We start from the raw sequence: 24,524 nt of genomic DNA, 5'->3' as shown, positions 1-24,524 counted from the left end.
ATTTTAAATTTTACATTTTCATGTTCTTTTTCGACGAGGGATGCCCTCCCTCCAAGTATTACGATTAAAAAAATAGCATCTGTCAAATAATTTCCGGAAACATTATGAACAGTTTATAAATAAACTTTTGTATTCAAGACATTGTGAGTAGTTCTTCATAAACGAATGTTTGCATTTTCATAAACAAAATGCTGTGAAAATATATATTTGCATGTTTTTAGTTATATTTACGTCCTATTAGTTAAATTCCCTTGCTACTTTAAATTGAATTTTTTCCTCGTCGTTTAATGTTACCTTTCGGTCAATGTTATCAAAAAAGTACCGGACAAACGTGATCACATTTAGTGGCTCCTACATTATCCAGATCTGAAATCATGCAAAAAATATAAGTTTCTTAACACGCCTCTTTATAAGAGATTTTTCGGGTTTATACAAATGTGCATACATTATCTCTATAATTAGATGCTTTTTATGTATTTCAAAACCTTTCGAATTACTCATGCACCATGTAAAATCATGATTTTTTTTTTCCTTTGATCACGGATAGAATTTCTTGAATTATTCAACGAATCTGCAACATCAGTTCATCTGCTCGCATTGTGTTCGTTGCTTTCGTTGGGATATAGCTAAGCTTTTCAAATTATAGTTTTATTGAACAATTAATAATTGAAAGCAAATTCTTTGTACGAATGGAGATTTTCTGTTGTAACCTTTATTTAATAAGTGGGTATAAACCAGCGAATTGTAAATATCATAGTTTCTTGGACTCCATAAAAATTCTTACTTTTCAATTACACGAGGAAATTAATGTATTTCTGTCCCCCCCTCAACTTTTTACCGTCAGGTGCTGAACGTATTAAAAATATTCGCCTAATTTTCTCCTTCCTCATTCAGAGAGTGAGTTCAGTTAAATTTTAAAATGGATTCGTCCGCGTGAAATGACTGCTTTCATCTTATTAAAAAAAAAAAAAAAAAAAAAAAAAAAACAACCTCGCAAATTCCCTGCGAAGGTCACGCAGAACCTTTCCCTTCTAAAATTGAACATTATGCCAGCCTAATACAAGAACCGATCCATCACGGCGAAGCAAACGCGAACCGACATTCTGTTCTACGATTTCGCGGAGTCAGCTGCACATTCACCTTTTCTAATTCTTTCTGATTCGAGGCCGGAAGAGTAACAAAGACAACAGTATTTTTGTATGGTACCTTACTTTTTGTACGGTATTCTCCTCCTCCCAAGTCTCTTGCTCGTGTTTTATGTTTAATTTCATAAATTTCATAAACTGTTATATAGTAGACTCGTGGTATTTCTTTGTGGGCGGAATTTAGTTATCGATTTTTAACCTACTTCACAAGAAGCTACCGAGCTAATTCTTTTTTACACACACTGTTTGTCGACGACAATGTAATGTGGTAAAGCGATTTTTTTTCAAAATTCGATTTAATTTTTATTTAATGGTTAAGAAAGTTTTCTCGCATATCTTCGTTTAACGAATAAAACAAGCATATCAGCCTCGTCGTGCATCCAGTGAGAAAAAATCTTTTCAATGGAATTTGAAGGAAAATTGCAACTCAATTTCTAAATTTTTTGCTTTAGAATATTTAGCTTAGGGTTTTAAAACTTCAACATCTAAAAATGTATCGGATATAAAATTTTCAAAATTTCCCCAGCTTATAAAACAAACTTTTTTAAAAAGTTAGTGATAAAAAAAGTATTAGTTGAGCTATTTTCTACATTTTTTAAAAAACTGTTTTGCACTCTGAATCAGACAGTGAAAGAGCATTTCAAGTTTGCCGTTTTGTAGCATTTAATGAGGAATGGCGCATCTTGGCGCGCTTAGTCACGAACTGGCGATATTCCTTTCCTCATTTTAGCTTCGAATTGTAAGTAGTAACAATAGTACAATTGTTGATGTAACAATATCAATCAATCAATCCATACATGTATTGCCGGGCTATTGCTAATATGTGCGATGTTGCCGGCTCATTGATAATTCTGCCGTATGGGTACATGACGTAACAGTCAGACGGGTAAGAGGAGGTCTGAGGTGAAGAGAGGGGGGTGACCATGCACCACAAGGTTATAGAAAACAAAACTTGAGACCGAAAACCAGTATAGGCTTGACAAGAGTAAGGGAATCTGACTGATGTTATCAAAAACATACATAAGAATAAATATTTGTATACAAACTTTTTGTTTACTAAGAATAAATCAATGATGTAACAATAATAGTAAAATTGTTGTTAAGTAGCATTGTTATCATATCCAGTTTCAGAAATTGAATATTCAAAGCGGTTTCTTCATTCTCTGAATGACGTTCTGTTAGTTTTCTTTATTTCATAATTTTCTTATGATTTATTGCTAGTGACTAAAAATTTCATCACGGATAACGTGTAACTGAGACTAAAAAGTCCAAAATAAAATACAGTTAAAAAAAATCTGATGTGGACAACACGTGACTCCCTTGAAGGCATATTAAATTAAACACATTTTTTGCTGCACTTGATTTGAACTTAATACGATCCTCCAATTCTTTTAGTAACTTCAAATATTTATACAATTCTTAAATCAACAATCTTACTTGAAATATTTAGATAGAATAAAAGTTCATTTATTACTGTTTAAATAAATGTGGATCTTTTATCTATCCGGTTTTGTAATTTTAAATTATTATGATGTAACTGTCAGCAAAATGAAAACGAAAACAAAATATAAGAAGGTCTTTAAATTTTTAATTTGTATTTGTAACACGGGTTTACTGTGTTGAAACACTGTTCGAGTAATGTGCCCTTTTGGTAATGTCGATTGCAACCAAAAAAAGGAGGTGTACAACTAGATATTATAACAATCCCAAATACAAAATTTCAATATTTTACGGAGAACCATTTTTGAGTTATGCGGCAAATGTACGATGGAACTAGGCAAAATAGATTCGAGATCGGTCAAAATGGATATTTCCACTGAAATCTGAAAATCGGAATTTTTCCGATTACAATATTTTCTTTACTTTGTACAAGGAAGTAAAGTTTGGGAATGTATGGGCCGTTTTAAGAAAATTTTTCAAGCCGATTTATTAATCGCAATCCGTTGTATATATTTCCAGGTATAATCTGAATTTGTGGTATACGTACGTAGAGATGTCATGACGAAACTAATCAAAATGAGTTCGAGAACGATCAAAATGAATATTTCTCTTGAAATCTGAAAACCAAAATATTTCGCAATTACAATACCTTCTTTACTTCGTACAACGAAGTAAAAAAGATTTTATATAATCTTCTTTTCCCATTACACTATATGATAAATTATGTTTTTTCTTTTAGTGCATTAATGATCATATCCATTTTAAATAAAATAAATAAAACGGGTATGATCAAATTTATAATTTTTTGTAAAATAAAGTTTATTTTATAAATACTTTTCTTCAATTATATATTTTTTGTTTTGTTTCAGAGCTATTAAGTTCATCTAATAAATGGAATTTTTTTAAATATATTATTAAAAATTATTTTAAAATATATTATATCTAAAATATATTTAAAATTTTTTTTCTTGTTCTTCCAGCACAAGCACAACATCGTTCACCGAGATTTAAAAGCAGAAAACGTATTTATCACTCGAAAAAACCTAATCAAAGTTGGGGATTTCGGCTTCAGTACAATAATACAGAATCCCAAGGAAATACTTCTAACCTTCTGTGGATCTCCGCCATATGTAGCTCCAGAAATTTTCCAGAATGAAAACTATGTTGGTCCAAGCGTTGATGTATGGTCACTCGGTGTTCTGCTTTATTTCATAGTAACAGCTTCACTGCCTTTCAAGGGAGACACTGTTTCAGTTGTGAAGAAGAAGATACTCACAGGAAGCTTTACCATTCCAAAGTTCGTGTCCAAAGAATGTTCTGATCTCATCAACGGATTGCTGCAATTAGATCCTAATAAACGCTTCTCTTGTAACCAAATTCGAAACTGCTCTTGGTTGAAAGGTATACCATTTCCTAACGCAAACAACGGGAAAAGTCTTTCAAATGAAAAAGAGATCAAAGCCATTTTAGAAAGAATGGGGATTACAGAAAATCTTCTACAAGAGCATAAAAGCAAAGGAGCTAGGAGTAGTGTTATTGGAACCTATCGAATAATTGCCCATAAAAATGAAGAAAAACATTGTGCCGAAGAAATGGAGAAGAAACAAAAGAAAATCACCATTTCTTGCCCGTCTTTCAAATCTAAAACTTGCACAATTCTCTAGCTGGCACTCGGATTCATTTAACACTGTATTGTTTGTATTTAACCGTTTACCTACTACTGTTTCCAAATGAAAACTTACTATATTACTAATGCTTCCCGCCTTATGAGCCAGTTACGTTTAGAGGTGATGTGACACATACGGAAGTGGCAGTTCCGTATAAGTGGCATTTTCGGATATTATTCTTGCGAGAACGTGAAATTTTCTAACAGATGCAACCAGTTATGAACTACACGTGACACTTCCGCATAGCCTGTCAGTAACAATTAATCGGCCTTATTATTTATTGACATGGCATTTCTTAAGTAGTGCCCAATCCTACTCTGAATGTTTCGTGATTGAGTATTCTTTCTCGAGTGTTCTGAGCGTTCTATTAGTTTTTCTTTTCTTTCATCCTTTTGAAACATTTCTTTTTCAAATATCACAAAGTTTGAACGTTCTTTACAATGTTTTTTTTTTCGAACATTTAATTTGAATATACCCTTTGAATGTACACTGCTTTAAAAAAAAAAAAAAAAAAAAAAAAAAGGCAGTTTTTATATCTCCCGTTCTACTGGGCCGATTGACGAAATTCAAATTGCGTTCTTCATGTCTCGAAAGCGCAACTTAGGATATATGAGATTTATATATAGCTCTACTCTAACATAATTATTTTGACACGAAATCGGACGTTTTCTGAAATAACATACGGATTTTTTTTCCATATTTCGATTCTACGAATCAAATTATGCCTAAATATTAAATTTTGTAAAATTTTGTGCGAAATTTACGGAGAAATTCAACAATTTATGTTGGCGCTTTTTATTCAGTTTGCGCCAAAATTAGTTTTCTTTATTTTTAGTCATAGTTACTATTTTAGGTAATTTTTAAATTTTTAGACTTTTATTTTAATTGTTAGTGTTGCATTGTCTCTTCAGATAATTATTTTAAAATTTTTAATTTATTCATTCGAACTGAGCATTTTAAATATATTAAGTTTAATTTTTAAGAATTTGATTTTATTTATTTGAATTGCGTTTCTTTCGGAAGAATACTTTGTAACCCAGACTACGATGCGTTTGAAAACTGCATATATTAAAAGAGAAATTACAGTAAAGCACAGTTAGCACGCCTTTCAGTGTTCCGTTCAGAAAAGATATATATAAATAAGAGAGATGTATAACCGACCTTTTTAACTTATCAATTTTATCATTGTTCCCATTGCTTTACACAATTTTATCCTACATTTGGTTTCTTAAAATGTTTTATTTTTGAAATCGCAAGATTCAAATATCATAAGATTAAAAAGTTTTAAATTAAAAAAAGATACAAGTGCTTAATTTTACGCAAAAATGTATTTTTTCTTCTCTTTTTCTTCAGGCATTCTGCTTCATTCTTGCTCTTTGTCTTTAGGCATTCTGCAAGTATATTAAAAAGTATCCAACTTTTCGAAATATCTTGGTATTTCTGACAATTATTTTAAATAAAGTTATCGCCTTCCATTTCATAAAGGCCCACAAACGGCCGAGCGGTAAAATCGCTGAACACTGGTAGTTCACTCCGGGGTTCGAATCCCGGTAAACGGGCTGGTTGCGTGGGCGTTTTCTTGGATTTTCTCATGTGTAACGTGTATGCCAGCTGGTTTCCCTTAGAAAGCTTTTCACGGAGGCATCCTTCCTTTTAGGCAGATAGCCCTGCTTTGCCGAAACTTAATAATCCAATTCAATCCTTTTCATCAGTATTTGGTCAGAGCCTTTATCAGTTTTAAAGGCTAAGCATTTTGAAGGTATGAGATGAAAGGAAAGACTGCTTTCATAAAGAGGTTTTGATTAATTTAATTATGACAAAGCACATTAGGGCTATCTGCCTAAGGGGAGGGATGCCTTCGTGGAGGACTTTCTAAGGGAAACTGACTCGTATACACGTTACACGAAATACAAATATTAAAAAAAAAGGAAGAAAGAGCGAAATTTAAAAAAATTGTTAAAAATTTGAATAATATCATCTATAATTTAAAAAAAATAGCTTTTCATATAGTATTCATAAATATTTATTACACATCATTGAGGGAAAAAATTTCGTATAATTAATTCTCCGTAAAATTTTATTTGAAATTTAAGGTTAAAAATAGCTGTGGCAATTCACTGTAACAAAGTCCATAAACCACATTTGGCGTTATTATCGCTCAAAAAAAAGATGCCAAATTTCAAAACGCGAAAATATGTAAATTCGTGTATATCTTAGAACATTTTGAATAAAAAAGTCTAATTAATTTTTTTTTTTTTTTTTTTTTTTTTTTTTTTTTGCAGGTATGCTTAGAAATACACCTACTTTAAGATGATGGTAAAAATTTTATAGGTTATAATTCAAAAAATTTTTTGAAGAATTTATAAAAATTATTTAAAAATAGAAATTAAAAAAATAAAACACACAAAATGGGTAAATTTTATTTGGAATGAACCTAAATTTCGAAATGTGAAAGGAAAAATCAAAGAAGTTTAATAAAAAAGAGATAACATAAATATTTGCCAAATTCAATTAAATTAACATTGAGGAGCTACAATTTTGAGAGCTAATATTTTAAAAACTACTCGTGCGATTTTTACAAAACTTGGCATTCTGGCATAATTTGATTCGTAGAATCGAAATATGGAAAAAAATTGGTATGTTCTTTCAGAAAAAATCCGATTTTGTGTCAAAATATCTATGTTAGAATAGTGCTATATATAAATCTAATATATATCTAAGACGCGCTTTCGAGACATGAAAAACACAGTTTGAATTTTGTCAATCGGCCCAGTAGAACAGGAGATATAGCACTGTCTCCCCCCCTTCTTTTTTTTTTTTTTTTTTTTTTTTGAGCAGTATACCTTTATTGAAATGAATTATTCTTATTGAAACATCTAAAGACAAACTATCGCAGTGTGTAACTTGTATGCAATGTTGTTTAATAATATAATTATGCATACTTATAAACTTTAATTTATAAGTACATTTTTTATTTCTTTATTAAAGTAATAATACGCATGTACAAGATTTGAAGATATCTTCAATTTGAGATTGCTCGTAATTATAATTTTCTTGCCTACATGCACAGTTTTTCCGAAACCATTGGGTCAAAATTTCCAAAAGATTTACTACACCTGTATAATTTTTAAATGAGAAACTATCTTGTACCTCTTGCATGAGAATTTTAGAAACTATCTTTAATTATGCTAAAAATTAATCGATTTTGAATTTACGGAAATAAAAAAGACAGATTTAAAGAAAATATAACTCTATTACTTTTAGTATATGTCATTTTCATTGTACATCAATCTTCTATTTTGAAAAAAAATTCAACAAAAAATACTAATTTGTTTACATAATGTTGCATGCAGTATATTTTATGTTATTTGGATGGCAAAAATAAATATTTTATGTAAAATATTTTTAAAAAAGCAAAAAAATCTGAAAGCTTTCAGATTTTAACTTACGTCCAAAGGGGAATTTTTTAAACGTTTTGTGTATTACCTTTATTTATTAAATGCCATGTTCTTTGTACTTAAACCATAAAATTCAGTTCAGTAGCAATCCATTCCGAGCTGTGACTCCGAACGTGTTGGACGCACTTTAGTTTTACGGCTCAATTTATGAACTGACCCAGCCCCGTAGGCGGTCAGTGAGTTTACTTTTGTTTTACTGAGTACCTTTTTAGACTTCGGCGAATGATCTTTTAGGGTTTCGCTGTAAGCATGTCCTTTTCTAGGGCAAGAAATACGGATGATGAAGCTAGTTGACTGCACGGATTCTGGATTATCGACTTTGTCTCTGCCATCTACTTCACAACGTGAGGAATTTTTTAAGGATCCCAGACTCAGGAAAAAAGCGAAAACAAAAAAAGGAGAATGCGAATTCGGAGAAGGAAATTAAGAATGCAGAAAGAGTCAGAGAAGAAAAAAATACATTAACTCATCCAAGAGTTCGGAGATGATTATGTGACACAACACTTGGAATTCGAGCTACGATTAAAGAAAGAACCCCCCCCCCGAAGAACAGAACAAACTTGATAATCTCATGCATTGGAACATGCAAGGAAAACTAACTGACTCGTTAGCAAGAAGCAGCGAACGGAGCAAATTGCCACAATTCCCGATAATGAAAGTCATTTGATTACCCCAAAGAAGACTGCGAAAATTCAAGAAAAGCCGATCCCGATGGAGATACCACAAGAGAACCGTTTTCAATTACTCAAGAAAATCGCAGAGGAAAACCCCAAAGGAGGAGCCAACGCTGATAACCCGCCACCACCCATTGTATTTTCACAAGATGAAATCGATTGGATGACTTTGGATGAAATGTTCTCGGTAAATTGTACAGATCTCCATGAATCCCAAATAAGACGAAAATCCGTCTTCGTGTACACTAAGAACCTGAAAGATTGCAGCGCGATGAATGACCTCCTACAAAGAATCTCTAAGGAGAAGAAGTAAAGGTTCCTCGGGACAAATGTGACTCCGTCAGACCGAAGAGACACATTATGTATATCCCTGAAGCTTACTTTAAAGGGGCAAACCATTCCAAAGCTATCCACCCTCCGTACCTCACTGCGCATGTGCGAAATAACATCAGGAGGCAACAAAGCAGCATCAAAGAATGCAGCATGCCGTCGGCCATGTTAGCAATCTTTTACCACGTTGTTCGAAAACGTTCTTTGTTGTTGTAGTCAAACTTTGCTCTTGGTTTTCACAATGGTCATTCTAAATAATTGTCTAAACGTTTTCATGGTAATTTGTTTTTAAAGTTGTTGTCGGATAATTATAATGTATTTCAGTGTTTTCAATTTATTTAGGGGTGCCTTTAATTGTCTTTAAATATTTTTTTCTGTTTCAGTTAGCTATAGCAAATTTTGATTTTAAAATTTCACTGTAAAATTTTAACTATGGATCCATAAAAATTTATTACGTTTTGTATGGCATGTGTTTCCCCTCTTTTTAAGTTTACAGAAGAAAAGAATTAAGAAATTTATTTCATTTAAACTTTGTCTTCGTACTGCTCGCTGTTTAAATTGAAAGTAAAAATTGGACAGGATTTCTATAATTCGCCCCAAAATTCCAACTAACATCCTTTTGCTCATAAAACTCCAGAAATGTATGAAAATAAAACATTTTGAGTTATTTCAAAGTAAAAAATTTACTATCTTCTCGAACTGCGCTGTTTAAATTTCACCCTGCGCTGGTGTTTCACTGTATAGCCGTGGCTCTTCGGTACAGCGGAGCAGAGGCGAAACAGGTTTACATTGCGTCTATGGAAGCTTTCATTCTTCTCCTTAGAGATTCTTTGCCTCCTACTTGAAAAAAAAAAGATTCCCCATCACTCCTACCAGTTAGAATTCGAAAAACCGGTTCGGGTCATTATGAAGAACCTCCCCGCTACTATCAAAGAAGACGCCATACACCGAGACCTTAAACTCAGGAATTATCCTATCGAAAAAGTCAAGCAGTTTTCCAAAAATCATGAAGGACAAAAAATTAAACTCCCCATCTACCTACTGGAACTAAAAAGATCACCCGAAAGAAATAAGATTCACCAGCTCAATAATATGTTCAGTTTCAGCGTCACCATAGAAAAATTCAAACCCAAGAAAAGGCCAGTCTAGTGCTACCGCTGCCAGCAATTCGAACAATCTCAATTCTTTTGCAGTAATCCAATTAGATGTGTGAAGTGCGGGCAACAACATCGAAGCAATCAATGCACCATGAAACCCGAAGCTAAACCTAAGTGTATTTTCTACGGACTATGTCACGTGAGCAGCTATAGAGGTTGCAGCGAGTATAAGGAAAGATTTGAAAAGAAAAGCAGCGCACTCCAGCCTAAAGTTCCCGAACTCTCTGAGGAAAACTTCCCTAGCTCAAAGACTGCCTCGATCCCAGTGCAGAAAAATCCCCGTCAAGCCACTTACAGCGAGAAATTGAAAGGAAAAATCACCCCGCCACCGAAAAACTTAAACGATGCTATTAAATGGATTCAAGATGAAAAAAATTAACGCTTTCCTAACTTCGATCATCTCATGCATTGGTAAAATCAGAGCAGCAAGGAATCCAGCAGAAAAATTACAAACACGCTTTCAAGCAGCTATGTTGCTTATTAATTTCGCAGAATCTGAAGATTAGAAAAGATTTAGCACTTCCCCTATGACGGACCAAAAAGAACACAGGAAATTCACGCAGTTATTTCCAGAACTCATCTTTCAATTTTTCGCATTCTGCCTTCTTCAAACAGCGCAGTTTTTACTGTAAGTCGGAGTACCTCCTGAAGGTGTATACGCGAGGCTCATCTCATCCCAACATCGAGAATCCTATTTTTAGAATTCTCAGCCAACTTTCCCTAATGTTATGGTAGGAAAGTTATATCATTTCTCCATGCGTTAGACACAGGATATGGCTTTTAGCCTAGGTGCCTGTTCTCCATGTGCTTCGCCCCTGAGCCTTCAGTAGCAATATCGCAAAATAATTTTTAAATGAGCATATCTTTCAAATTTCCGATACACAGTTCCGCGCCCGCGGGAGATAAAACGGTTTCCCCCCCCCCCCCGCCGTAGAGTGTTGCCATTGCTCGCTTTTAAATCGTTGAGTTTGTTATTCAAAAATTCGTTAAAGTTTTACAAAATATGAAATCGATAATAAAACAGGTTCCAAATTTCAAATTTGGTCTTCCACATGTCCATTTTCGTAGGAGAATTTACGTCATTCAAAATTCGATGGCTCTATGTACCGTTGTTTTATTCCAATGCGAGAAATATACATACATTTATGAAGATTTTTCATTCTTTAATTTCTTCAAATATAATGCAAGTCTTTAACATTTGGTGGCAACAGTTTGAAAAGTGAAACGGACATTTATAGCGGTTCAACGCAAAATCGCAAAACGAAAACAATAGTCCTTCAGCGACAAAGCCGCTTTGGACTAATAATTGGAATTTAAAATAAAAGTAACACATATAAAGAATCGAAATAAGTATACAAAAAAAGGTACTTAACTCCTTACACTATTTATCATTATTTACACGTTAGCACATATATAATATAAATATTGTTAAGACACAATGTTAAATTGCAAGCTTGCCTTACTTCGGTCCATCATAAGGGATACACGTCAACAATTGTCCAAAATTGAACATGAACTCTATAAGCTTCATCTGGAACTCGCTAAATCATATCCAAAATTCACTGCCCTTGAACAAAAGTCTTGGTTTAGAACGGAGAATGCAGTTAACCGTCATAAAAACACCCTTGCAGTTAAATTCGAAAAACTCCTTTTACAGTCTTTCAGTTCAAGTAGTTCAAAAAATCTTCCCATTGTAAACATCAAGCCAATAGTTAATATTTCTAATGTTAGTCTTTCAAAAGAACAAAAGAGAATTTTAAAATATAATTTTAACTTCTCACAAACCTGTAAACCCTCGATTCCAAAGATTTTGGCTCCTATCGAAAAAGCTTTCAAGTTCAGTAAAGTTTCAGATTCACAGAAAGAAATGGTTAGGCATCTTATCGCTCATAATGTGAAATTCAATAATAAACCTTTGAAACCAAATCTAACTGCGAGAAAAAGAGCTACAATGCGCGAAATTCATTCTAACCCGGATATTATCATTTCAAAGGCCGACAAAGGTAGCCAGATAGTCGTCATGGATAAGAACACTTACATCGATGGTGTCATTAAACTCTTAAACGAAGGACCATATAATCCGATCCCTAAAGATCCTTCACCTTCGGACTTGTCAAAAATAATAACTGCGATCAAATCTTCGCAAATCATTTCAAGCAACTTAAAACATTCGCTTATCCCATCTGTTGCGAATTGTGCCAGATTATATGCTCTTCCCAAAATTCATAAAAGTGGTATTCCTTTCCGCCCTATTGTATCAAATTTAGGTACTGCCTCGTAACCATTAGCTAAATATTTAGTTTCTACATTTTCAACTCTATTAGACAATAACATTTACAACATAAAAAATTCAATAGTGTTTGTAAAAAAGGTTAAAATCATTTCTCCTAGTAATTTACTCATGGTTTCTTTTGATGTAAAATCATTATTCACCAATGTCCCAGTGGAAGGTGCATTAAGATGTCTAGAAACCAGACTTCGCGAATTTCATTTCTCTTGTATCGAAATTGATGAGCTAATTTCTCTCACTCAACTCTGAAACAAACACATTTTGTTTTCCAAAATAAATATTACAAGCAAACTGAGGGATTAGCCATGGGAAGCCCCCTCAGTCCCATCCTAGCTGATATCTACATGTAATTCTTATGAATCAAAATGGTTCCGCTACGTAGACGATACTTTTACCCTGTTTGAAGGTAATAAAGATGATTTAAATAAAGTTCTTTCAACAATGAATTCTATTGATCCTGCTATTCAGTTCACTTTTGAACTTGAGACTTGCAATTTTCTTCCGTTTCTCGACATTCTAGTCACACGTAATACATCCAACTTCAGTACTACGGTTTACCGTAAACCTTCATCGGTTTTGCCTTCCACCACACTTTAAATCATGTCATCCGACTAAACAAAAGCTAGCTTCATTTTATTCCTATGTTTTCCGTGCTCTTCAAGTTTGCTCCTCCAAACTAGCCCTTGATGAAGAACTAAATTATTTAAAAGCAATAGCTATTGACAGGGGCTTTTCACCCAACATTATTAATCAAGCAGTTAAAAAATTCTCATCTTAACACACTAAAAGGCACACTTTAAGAGATTATAAAAATTCTGTTGTCATTCCCTTCTTTCCATCAATTAGCTATAAAGTTGCACATATTTTGCAGAAATTTAACTTTCGGGTTGTTTATTCTCCCATCAATAAAATTCCGCGTTCCATACTCAAGGACCCCATTCCGGATATGAATTCCTGGGGTATTTATAGGATTCCTTGCCAGTGTGGTTTAATTTACATTGGCCAAACTAAGAGAGCCTTAAAATTTCGCGTCAAGAAACATGAGGCATATGTTAGAAAAAAGGCAACACAGAAGTCTTCTGTTGCTCAACATTGTTGGTCACACTTTCAATTTTTCTGCTGCCAAAATTATTCAAAAAACATCTTCCATTGGAAAACTGGATTTTCTAGAGGCATTTCACATTCATAAAAATCTTTCTGTTCTAGTTAACGATCCTAATTCCAATCCATCTTTGCCTTTGGCCTTTAAAGAAATTATGTTTTAGTTCTAGTTTCACCAACAGATGGCACCACTTGCTTATTCTTGTCCAGGCTTTCTTATCTTATCTAATCATTATTTCCTATCTTGTTCATTTGCGGTTTTGCAGCTGAGGATGGTGGTTCGGTAAAACCATCGAAACTAGTCCTGTGAAAATTTTGCAAATAACGCTGATTTTTGTTGTTTGACTTCTGAATTAATAAATATTGTTCTAAAATCTATATTTGTGCAGTCCAGTAGCTTAAAATTTTATAAAGTAAATTAAAAATCCACCTTGCTCTTCCAAATTATCGAAATATGATAAAAAAGATGTAGTTTTCCATGAAACCGATATTAAACTATACAGACTACTATTATCTAACAATGGATGCTTCTTGTTCAAAAGTATCCCTGGTTCCTGACTTATCCGTAAAATCATGTTTCAAATGACCGTTTGAACCAGCAATTTGTTCGTAAAATGTTATTAGGCTCTCTCTGCATATCTCCTAAAGATATTCGTGAGATTAGAGGCAAAAATATTATCAAATGAGAGATTTAAAATACTAGAACAAATAAGTAATGCATTTTAAGTACAATATATTATAAATGAAAAAAAAATCATAAAAGATAAAAAAGGGAAAGTAATTTCGAAAGGATTCATATTCAACTTCACAACAGAGGGTTTGTTAAGGTTTCATATGCTCTCGTTGAGCTTCGCTCACGGACTCACTTCTATTGGCATTTTTTTTTCTTTTAAAATTTGTTATTAAACGTCATTTTCCTCGTGCTTATGTAACAAAATTTTTAAAAACAGCATTTCTTTATAATTTGATATTGTGTTAAGTGTTGCCATGCATTTTTTAGCTCATAAGGGTGATTATTCTCGTATCTCACTTTTGCGTGGCATCACTTTTCTTGTCTGTTTTACTTTTCAAATAACTAACCGCTGGCGCGACCAGTCTCCGGAAGTGATTGCTATAAAACAGAAAAATATATTGTTGCTTGCGTGCCGGTTCCTAATAGATTGAAGGCGCAAGCTCGATGCTGAGTTAATAAAATTTATTCTTCTCGAAATATATCAGAACTCTGGAATTTTCCTCAGAGATATTCGTACAAGTGTTTACAATATCACACAGTAATAATTAGTAGTACACTTCAAACTACTAAAAATTTCAAATAGAACGCAATACACAGCGCATTTAAAGAGAAAGCTAATCCGATTTGTCTCAGTTACGCGGAACTATATACAATTCGCAATAACGATAAATAAACAACTCAGCTGAGATGTTCTCTCTCTGGCTTTAAATAGTTTTTAATCGGCCGCGCAAGATTTTTCTAGTAAATTCTGCTTCTCGAGATTTCTGGGAAGCAAAAAGAGGATTTAATTATGGTTACAGCGAACACAGTGGTCTATTACATTTATTTCATTTCAATACAAATTACTGAGATATCCAATGTTAATTGCACGTGCTCCTGTATTTTTATTTTTCAGGCGTAGCTTTCTCTTAAAATTTGTCTCGCGCTGCATTGCACGAGGAAATACAATAATTTTAATTATAATTCTGCTAAAATTGTCTATCTAAATACAAAATTCGTAACAATATCTATAATGCCTGTATAATAAATCCAGCTTGTAAGTATCATTTCACGGATCTAGGTGGTAATTAATAAAAGAGATAAAGAGTATGTTTTGTGCTTTTAAATCGCATATCGAGTTTGTTGAAAATTAAAGATTAAATTTAAAAAAAAAAATTAGCATCTTACGTTTCGACAAATGGTAATAAACTGGTGCGCGGAATTTAAAAGAATTTTATACCGACTTTGGATTGGAATGGTGCACTCACCAGGGCGCCTGTATACAAAGCATTATCCCTGTGAATATTTTTTCTTTTTTTCTTTACAAATCAAGTCAGTTTAAAGAATGTCCACCATAGTAAGTCTAGGTCAAAAATAAATAAATAAATAGAAGTTTTACATGATTTACATTTTGCGAGTAGACATAAAAAATAAAAGTAAGCAAGACAACTAATAAGGGCTGCCTTTAATCATATTTACATTAAGGATCGCCCGGGATGTTTTAGATTACTAACATCATGTATATCATAATCATAATTGCTAATATTTTCTTTATTAATTAAAGAAGAGTTTCCAAGAAATTTCTTGGGTAGCTTTTAGTTTGGTTTATTTGATTACGGCAATGCTCTCGAAGGCTATCTGCGCAAGGGAAGGAATGCCTTCATGGAGAACTTTCTAACTGGCTCGTATATAACTTACACACGGGAAAAACCGCGAAAACGCCCATAAAGCCAGCCTATTCACCGGAATATGAACTCCTGCTAGCTTATAGCATATACACTAAGTCACACAACATTTAATTCTGCGAGTATTTTATTGTTATGAATATACCAAAATGCATGTATTTTTGTCGAAAAACAATTTTTTGTGCAGTCTCCAATAGCTTTCAATCAATCCGACTTAAGTACGCTCAGGCCGTGAATGTTTAATATAAAATGTGTATGCTAAATGGTCTACAGGAATAAGGCTGTTTCGAGCAATTAGAGGGAAGCGTCTAGCTTTTACGGGCTCGAAACTTCTCCGCTTCAATACGCTTTTTGTCCCCCTTTTCTTTACGCTTTCTATTTTATGCGCTCCACACATAACAGATATAGTGTATATGTTCTATGTGAGAGTAATTGCCACGATCATCCCGTGGTAAAAGACGTGCTTATCCCGTATGTTACACTGGACAAGTGGTATCAAAATCTGATTTATGACAGGGATTACACATAGTATCAATATTAATTTATTTGAAATACTGTTTTCTTTGAGGAGAGAAAGACAAGGAAATCAATAAGGATTGTTGCCTTCACGTTCGCTGCTAAAAGCTGCGGCACTGAGTTTGAAAGAGGTTTTGGATGTGTTGTTGGATATAATGGCAGCCCATGCTGCCTTCACACGTGGCCTACGTTCGTCTAGCGTAGCCTAGTGGGGATGGCATGCCGGACTAGGCACTGACTGATGCCAAATGGAATATCTTTGCTGGTAACCTTTTACCAGTGAAGATACCATTTTTAAACCAAGTGCAGCCATTTCTTATCAGATTGATTGTTTCTTTCAATACTGGCATACAATTATATAGAATTTTTACCAGATAGTTCAGTTTTATGCCTTAACGCCATTCACGGTAATTAAGTGAATTAGGATGCAATCACACTGCTCACACGAAGGCGAAAATATAGAAAAGGCAAAGTCAAGGGTTAAATTAATTCATTTCTGCACTATCGAAGTAAAGCACTGCGGTTTTACATAATTTCTGTGTAAGCTATTCGTACGAATTGAAATAATTCTTTCATTTAAACTTGTATTCTAAATTAAGATTTAACTTGAAATTAATGTAGATAATTACTGAGAGAATTATATTTTTGTAGCGTAGTTTAAGTGAGATGAGATCACTCGGGGTCACGTGATATGAACCGGCGAATCAGGATGTTGAACCATAAAAGCATAATAAATTCTCAAATTAATGTCTTTTTATAAATTTATTGTCTTTATTTATTGGCTTTATACAAAATTTTATACGATATTAAAATGTTTATACCTTCAAAATAAAAAATTCTTAAGAACTAACATTTGTTACATTTTTATGTCTATACTGTATGTTGTCGCCAATATAGTTTGCTTGGCGAGATTTGCGCCGGCGAAACGGAAAAGTACCGAAACCAATTCGGAAGTGCTGGAACTACGGTGTTGAAGGCCACATACGAAGGAACTGCAGAACATCTCAGATCAGAGAAAATAAGAAAGACGATATAAACAAACAATTAAATGCCATGAGATGGAAAAGTAGTGACAAAGAACCAAAATGCTGGAACTGCGAAGCTGATAAGGCCACGTACAAAGGAATTGCATAACACCCCAGGCCACGGAAAATAAGACCATTTCCCAGCAACTACGCAGGAATCAAATTACTGACCATATCGCGGACAGGAGTTTGAACGATAGTGAGAAACCCCGTTTCAAAGCGCTGAAGATTTCTGCTGCGAGTGGCAACAGCAATGAACTATCCATCAATAGGCATATCGATAGAGTTCCTAGCAATATGATCATTGACACAGGAGCTAATGTTACCGTCATTCGGAAAGATTAACAACAGTTTAAAAATAAACTCATTTGGTCGCCATCCTGTATCACTCTCCAGACTGCGTCTGGTGATAAAATCGACATCGATGGGAAGTTAAACGTGAACATCACATTTGGAAGTGCTGCCTACCATCACGCGTCATATATTACAGATCCATGCATACTCGAAATGAATGTTTTAAGAAATACAATTTTTCCTTAGACTTTCATCATCTGAGGACATGACTATCCATCCTCAGAAGGGATTCTCACCTGTAAATGCCGATGTCTCATTTGAAACACTCAGCTCAGAAAGCTGCAGAGGTGCTACTTTGGTAGACTGTTGCACGGATTTTTGGCGATTTTGGGGGGGCGAGGGATACGACTTATGGTAAACCCACTGCTGGACAAGTTATTTATGATAACCGATACTTTGTTGTCATTTTATTAAAAAAATAAAGCGTTTTATTATGCATAAATTCCGTGTTTTAAATATCATTTAAGGCTTTTAAATATTAAAAATCAATTTAATTTTGCATTTTTATTTGAAATAAAAAATTTATTCTTTATGATATTTGTATAATGTTTGTTTGATGTAATCAATGACGTCACCTTGCTTTAAAAGTTATTGATTTTAATATCTATTAATTTCATCTAATGTTTTAAACATTATGTATGGCTGTTAAATATTAAAATACAATTGAATTTTGCATTTTCTTAAATGATTTTATTATGTATGCTTATTTAAATAATTTTAAGTCTAGGCGCGATGTAATCAGTTCCTTGACTGGTTACAGAATATTTGTGCATTAACGAGCTGTAATCAGCTCCCTGCTTGGTTACTGAATATTTGTGCATTACCGCTCCATTTTAAAATTTTATTATTCATCTCTTCGAATTCCTTAGATTTCATAGGAAACGGATATGTCCCTTTCAAAGATTAATGTTGTTACTGGTAAGTACCAAGAGTTATTGGTACCGGAATCAAAAAATTGTCCTTTGAGACCTTATTTTGACCAACCTTTGCTAATCAAAAATTTATGTATAAATTGCTACAAGGGTCAGAGGAAATTTATTTTAAATTTTTGGAGAAAACCTCGCTAATTGCTTCTTCAATGAAGTGCCAGAAATCCGGATCACAGATGAAGATCGTTAAAAGAGCCTATTCTGAGGACGGCCGTATATGGTATTGTGGTCACGGTTGTAGAAATAACCGCAGTAGCTGTAAAAAAGTATTAGACATTTCTCCTTTTCTACCGGCAAAATTTCTTCATTGATATCTAAATTATGATTCCGATTGTTTATGTGATACTTATCAATATACGACAAGTAAAATACTCAAAAAAATGTTAAGTACATATTTTTCTTTTACTTTATACTAATTGTATACTTCAATTTTTATTAAAAAATTAATATGCTGTTTTCAAAAATTGCCGAGATATTTATTGCCACATATGTTTCAATGTTAAATAATTATATACTATAAAACTTATTTTAAAGTATTTGAATTTAAGTAATATTTTAATTCTTTTAAACGTTGGTATGATGTTTTTAATTCGATGTTCAATTTAAGTAATATTTTAAACCAATTAAACGTTAGCGCAATGTTTTTATAGCGATGCTTTTATTCTATTTCTTTGTTATATGAAAGTATTACCGTAATAATTTAGCCTTACTTTAGTATTTTATACTCTTAGTAAAGATATTTATTTACATTTGCCAGCCATCTTAAAAAACAACGTTTTCAACAAAAAATTAATCCATTATTTTTAACGATATTTATTTTTTTAAAGTTTCGAATACTTTACTATGCGCAAAATACCTAAAAACAGCGTTTTTCAAGATGGCTGACGATTGTGAAAACCGCGCCAACAAAGTAAATCGCCAAAATTCCGTGCACCGTCTACCAAAGTAGCACCGCTGCCGAAATCATACTAGGGTCGAAGAGAAACAAGAGACTACCGGCTATTCTCCATCCCAGATGCTCATCGGTCGTGACCTTCGTCTGCCTAGTGATCTCTTATTTGGTAGCCCTCCGCTTGATGCGCCTTCATCGCCTGAGGAGTACATCCAAGATCTCCAGGCCCGGTTTGAAGTGATACACAATTTTGAACCAGAGCGAGTCAACTTGTCGAAGGAAAATGTGAAGACCGGATACGACACGAGAGCTGCCTGACACCGATTCAAGGAAGGAGACAAGGTGTGGTTGTGGAATCCGGCTGTCGGAAAGATCTGTCCGAAACTACAGTCACCTTGGTATGGTCTATACACAGTCCTCGATAGGCTGAACGACGTCGTGGTTCGGATCCATAAGTCATCGAACTCTAAAGTCATTCATTACGGTAGGTTAGTTGCTCACTGTGTAGTAAGTAGTGTATATAAATGCATATTTAATTTGATTTGTACTTAGTATTTGATTTTTTTTTAAGTTATATATTGCAATTACTGTTTATGTTGTTATTCTAATGCAATGTTTACTGTTGCATTTATGCCTTAGTTGTAAGTTTTGCTTCCTGTCCAAGTATTGTACTGCCCGAGACGTGCAGTCCTTAGGAAGGGGACTATGTTACGGTTTTTGTATTTATTTAGTTATTTATAGTAGAATTTGTAATTAAAATTGTTTCATACTCCCGTGCAATGCAGCACTACGAGACTTATTTGAAGAGAAAGCTAAGCCGGAAAAGTTAAAATACAGGAGGACGCGCATTTAATAAATAGATATCTCGTAATTGCTTCTGCTTTCCTGAAAACTCGAAAAATAAAAATTACCAGAATGCTCTCGTGCATGATTAAAAAGCTTATAAGAGCCGGATTAAAGCATCTCAATTCAGTCGTTAACTTAGTTGTTCTTGATTGTAGCGAATTCGCGATGAGATCGGATTAGCTTTCTCTGCATTTTGAATTTGTGTTCTATTTATAGTTTAGTTGTTTAAAATTTAACTACTGTGAGATATTGTGATATTGTACGAATATCTCAGAGAAAATTTCAGAATTTTGTTTTGTTTCTTGGGATAAGAATAAATTTTATTAACTTTTTATGGACTTGTACATTCAATCCATTACGAACCCATACGCACACAACAATATCATCCACATATCTATAAATGTGACAGTAATATGAAAGTTGTATTTGAGATAACTGTTGTTGGAAATTAAATTCCTTGGTGAAAAAGTACAAATTACAAATCGCTGAACTTGTGCTAGTGCCCATCGGGATACCGTGGATTGTTTAAAATAAGCATTATTAGATGCAATGTGGTTATTAAAAAGAATACCTTTTTTAAATAGTTGTCATTCTTATTTGAAAATAACCGTAAGAATTTGTGGAAAAAAATCTGGGAGAGTTAGAAAATGGGCACATTACAAAATGGGAAATTATGTTTGCCAGTTTTAGAAACTAAGTACAATGGTCGCTTTAATAAGGAAATACCATGATGTGCTTGCTTATTTATGTGATCATTTATTTACGTTTCGCGATAGATTTATTTATTCAGCGGAGAAAATTACAAATCACATTTTTTTTAAATTAGAAAGTTATAATATTTCTATTTATAATGGGAAAAAATACGTCAATACATACAACGTTGTGGCAATAGTTTACTGAATATTAAAGCTATGTCAAAGCATCTCACAATAACCCTTGTTGTTAAAAAAGTCAAATTACAATTTTTTAAATTAGAAAGTTATAATATTTTTTCTATCTGTACCGTAAGAAATACGTAAACACATACAACGAAGTGACAATGATTTACTGAATATTAAAGCTAAGTCAAAACATCTCACAAAAAAAAGTTAGCTATCATGAGTAATAATTAATTAACGTAAATTCTTTAAGAAAAGACTTAAAAGCAGCCTTAAAATTAAAATAGCTCGAGGGTTTTCTTCCGCAAAAAACCTGTTGGCGCTTCCGCAGAGAACACTTTGGCGACGGAGTCTTTTTTGCCTCCAAGCTTGCCAGCGGTAAAGGTATTACCAATATACAGTTAAATTTTGAAATACAACATGATGTAAAGAATATATAAATCAAATTTATCATTTTGAACATGATATTTAGTGCACTGCGTGATGTTAAGCATATGTAAATAAAATATAGTTAAAAATTAGCTGATTAAGCTTATGAAGCACATGTAAGTCAATTTTAGCTTGTTAAACATAAAAATTAGTACAATTAAATTCAATTAGCAGAAAAGCGTGGTTATTAAGCATATGAAGTTGTAATATTTCTGTGTTTTAATTTACAGCTAAAGTTGAGGAACCTTATGAATAGGTAAGTGAATAATCGCTTTAGCTCAGTAGACAGAGAACAGGAACTCGAGAAGGGTTAATTACTCTTTATGTAACCAAATTACCCTTTTTATTTCCAGTCCACTCCTGCTTGGAGTTACAATAAAGCCTCCACTCGGGCTTGAACTCAGGAACTAAGAAATAAAATTTATCTAATCTTAAATAAAAAGATATAGCCGAAGGTATCAAGATTCTAACAGAGTTGGCCCCTTAATGCTAAATAACGGCGAAGCTATCAAGGGCCTAAAGTACGGCTGAGCGTAATAACAGCTTAAGAGAGAGAGAGTAGCCTAAAAAGTCGAACGCGCGCTAGTAAGAATCTTTGGCTCTCTCACGAAGTCAGTAGAACTTGTTAAAAATTTTGCAGTTTTACTTGTCACAGTTAAATACTTCTCCTCATTTGCATTCAACCGCGATTCTAAAAATTCGTTCTGGCCGGAAGTTGTAAGCTGAAAGTAACTTTTAATTAAAAATTAAGAAGAACCTTACAAAATTAAAAATTAGCTGATTAAACATGCTATTTAATAGAATTAATTCACGTGGTAGAAAAGCATGATGTTTAGCATATGAGGAAGCGTTCCCTTTCTCCCCACAGATGGTAGTAAATCGCATTTTGGGATTAGAGAATATTCTGTTTGGGCAATGCTATGAGACCAGTATGTGATCTAGTTACTGTAACAACAAGAGTAATAGTTAATAATTTAAAATTATGTAATTGTTCGTGAATTGTACTTTATAATATTAGCATCTTTTCTTGTGTACACAAGAACCTTACGCAACCGATCTGGTTATAAAAATATATGAAACTCTAAACAACCGCGGTTTTCACAACTGATGATCCTATGAAAATTATAACAGCAACGTTCTGCTCAAGTTTTGCTACTCGAGGATTATACATCATCATATTCTGAACGGATGCTTTTCAGAATATGATGCGAATTTCATAGCGAAAGTTTAGCGGTGTTATTGTCCAAACACAAACTGCCTCGCACAGGAATTACTACGGCTTGCGCTTCTTACGAAAAAAACGGGTGAGAAATTTGTTTTTTAATCCCTGTGAACTGTAAATAATATTCTTAATCGAATTTTCATTACGTGTCTAACTGAGCTATGCCGTTGAGTTTTAAATAATTATTTCTCTTGCATTATATTCATTTTAAGCAAATCATTTATGTTTCCAGTAACATTATTGTATCAATTTTGCAGTTTTACTTGTCACATTTTCTCACCACCAGTAAAATTCTGAGTATTATATGTGTGGTAGTTACGTGAGCTTTTATTTCATTTTAATATTTTGTTCTTGTATCATTACCGGAATTTTCTGTGTTACACTTTGAATCAATTCCATGTCCCTCTCGAAAGACAGTACATCCCAACAAATTTCACGCGTGATAGAAGAACAAATCCGGCGCTATGGTTTATCCAGCTGGAATCAGAGTTTGATCTCTGATATTAAGGAGCATGTTACAAGATATGATTACGTATAGTTCGACCGTCTCAAGCGTAACCCTGGTTGGCATTCTGCCGGAACACATAGACTCGTCCAAAAGGGGCGGTATTACTTGCTGCGACGTGAAAGGTTTTCTCTTCTCCGGAATGAGCTATGCTGGTGGGAAAGAAAATCCCCATCCTTCCGCCCTATTTTGAGAATAATTCGGTCCGAAGGGCGCATGTGTGTTTGCACTTATGGGCACGGATGAGGCGGTCGAACTGTAGTAGTGACAATCGACTCTGAAGCGCTTAACTCTGTGTCCAATACAATATTCAGTCTCCCTTGTACAAATAAATATGATAGCCTCAAAAAACTCCCCGTTCAAATCCATTCTGAAAGTAGGCAGTTGATACGTGGCCTTCGAGAACAAGGCCTTACAGCTCAGTGACGTAGGGCGCGTGACGTCAGTACAGAGAGTGCACCCTTCTTTGGGTTTCAGGGCAGCGTTGAGCCAAAGGTTATTGTTAGTTATTGCTACGGGAGAAGTGCTTGAACTGCAATTATTGACCTAAAATCTTGGTATATACCGTGCTTTTTTCGTAGTCGGACACTTTTAATTTGAGTTTTTTTGCAATTTGTCGGTTGTTCCAGAAACAATATAATGTCTTACATGTGTTCAGTGCCGCTATGTAACTGAAATTACAATACATATTTTCGCTTTTCCTGTTGATGCAGATGTGAAAGTGAATATGTGCAATACAACGGAAGGACTTCATTCGGACTAAAAACAGCAGGGTGAGGTTTCATTACTATGATTTTATTGATATTTAAAGAAAACTAGATTAAATATTCGATACGTTTAATATGTCTGTTTTCAAAGCTAAAAGGATTTCTACTGAAAAACTAGTGTAAAATATTAGAAAAGTAAACAATAACTAGTGTAAAATATAAAAGTAAACAATAAATTAATTAAGCCCATAATACTACAGGATTATTTAATGTATAGTAAATTTTGTTTCATGTATTGCTGAAACGCTGTGCATTATAATTATATGTTAATCATATAGCATTAAATTATTTGTAATATCTAATTTATTTCAGTTTTATTTTTAATGTACTTGTCATTATAGATTTAAAGATTTAAAAGTAATAATGTTTTTCATTTAAAAATTCAAATTTGTGTTTTTCACATTACCCTTTTTTTAAACTTTTTTTGGTCATATTTTCAAAATTATTGTGAAAATTGTAATTAATATTATATTTTTAAAAATATATAAAAAACTTGAGAACA

The 24,524-nt window shown here is 33.4% G+C and overlaps 1 protein-coding gene across 1 annotated transcript in view; it reads left to right on the top strand.

Annotated features, from left to right (window-relative positions):
• The window catches only part of LOC118183629 (serine/threonine-protein kinase NIM1-like), a 37,389-nt gene extending 29,818 nt beyond the window's left edge, over positions 1 to 7,571 (top strand). The window contains exon 5 of the mRNA XM_035353223.2: positions 3,566 to 7,571. Within this exon, the coding sequence (XP_035209114.1) occupies positions 3,566 to 4,249 (684 nt within the window). The 3' untranslated portion in view covers positions 4,250 to 7,571. The remainder of the gene's footprint in view (positions 1 to 3,565) is intronic.
• Positions 7,572 to 24,524: the final 16,953 nt, after the last annotated feature.

The sequence above is a fragment of the Stegodyphus dumicola genome, chromosome 9 (assembly GCF_044657685.1).
Source record: "Stegodyphus dumicola isolate Sdum_Otavi_A_Nest chromosome 9, ASM4465768v1".
Lineage (NCBI taxonomy): Eukaryota > Metazoa > Arthropoda > Arachnida > Araneae > Eresidae > Stegodyphus > Stegodyphus dumicola.
Note: the sequence above shows the minus strand (reverse complement) of the source record. Positions and strands in the feature narration are given on the sequence as shown.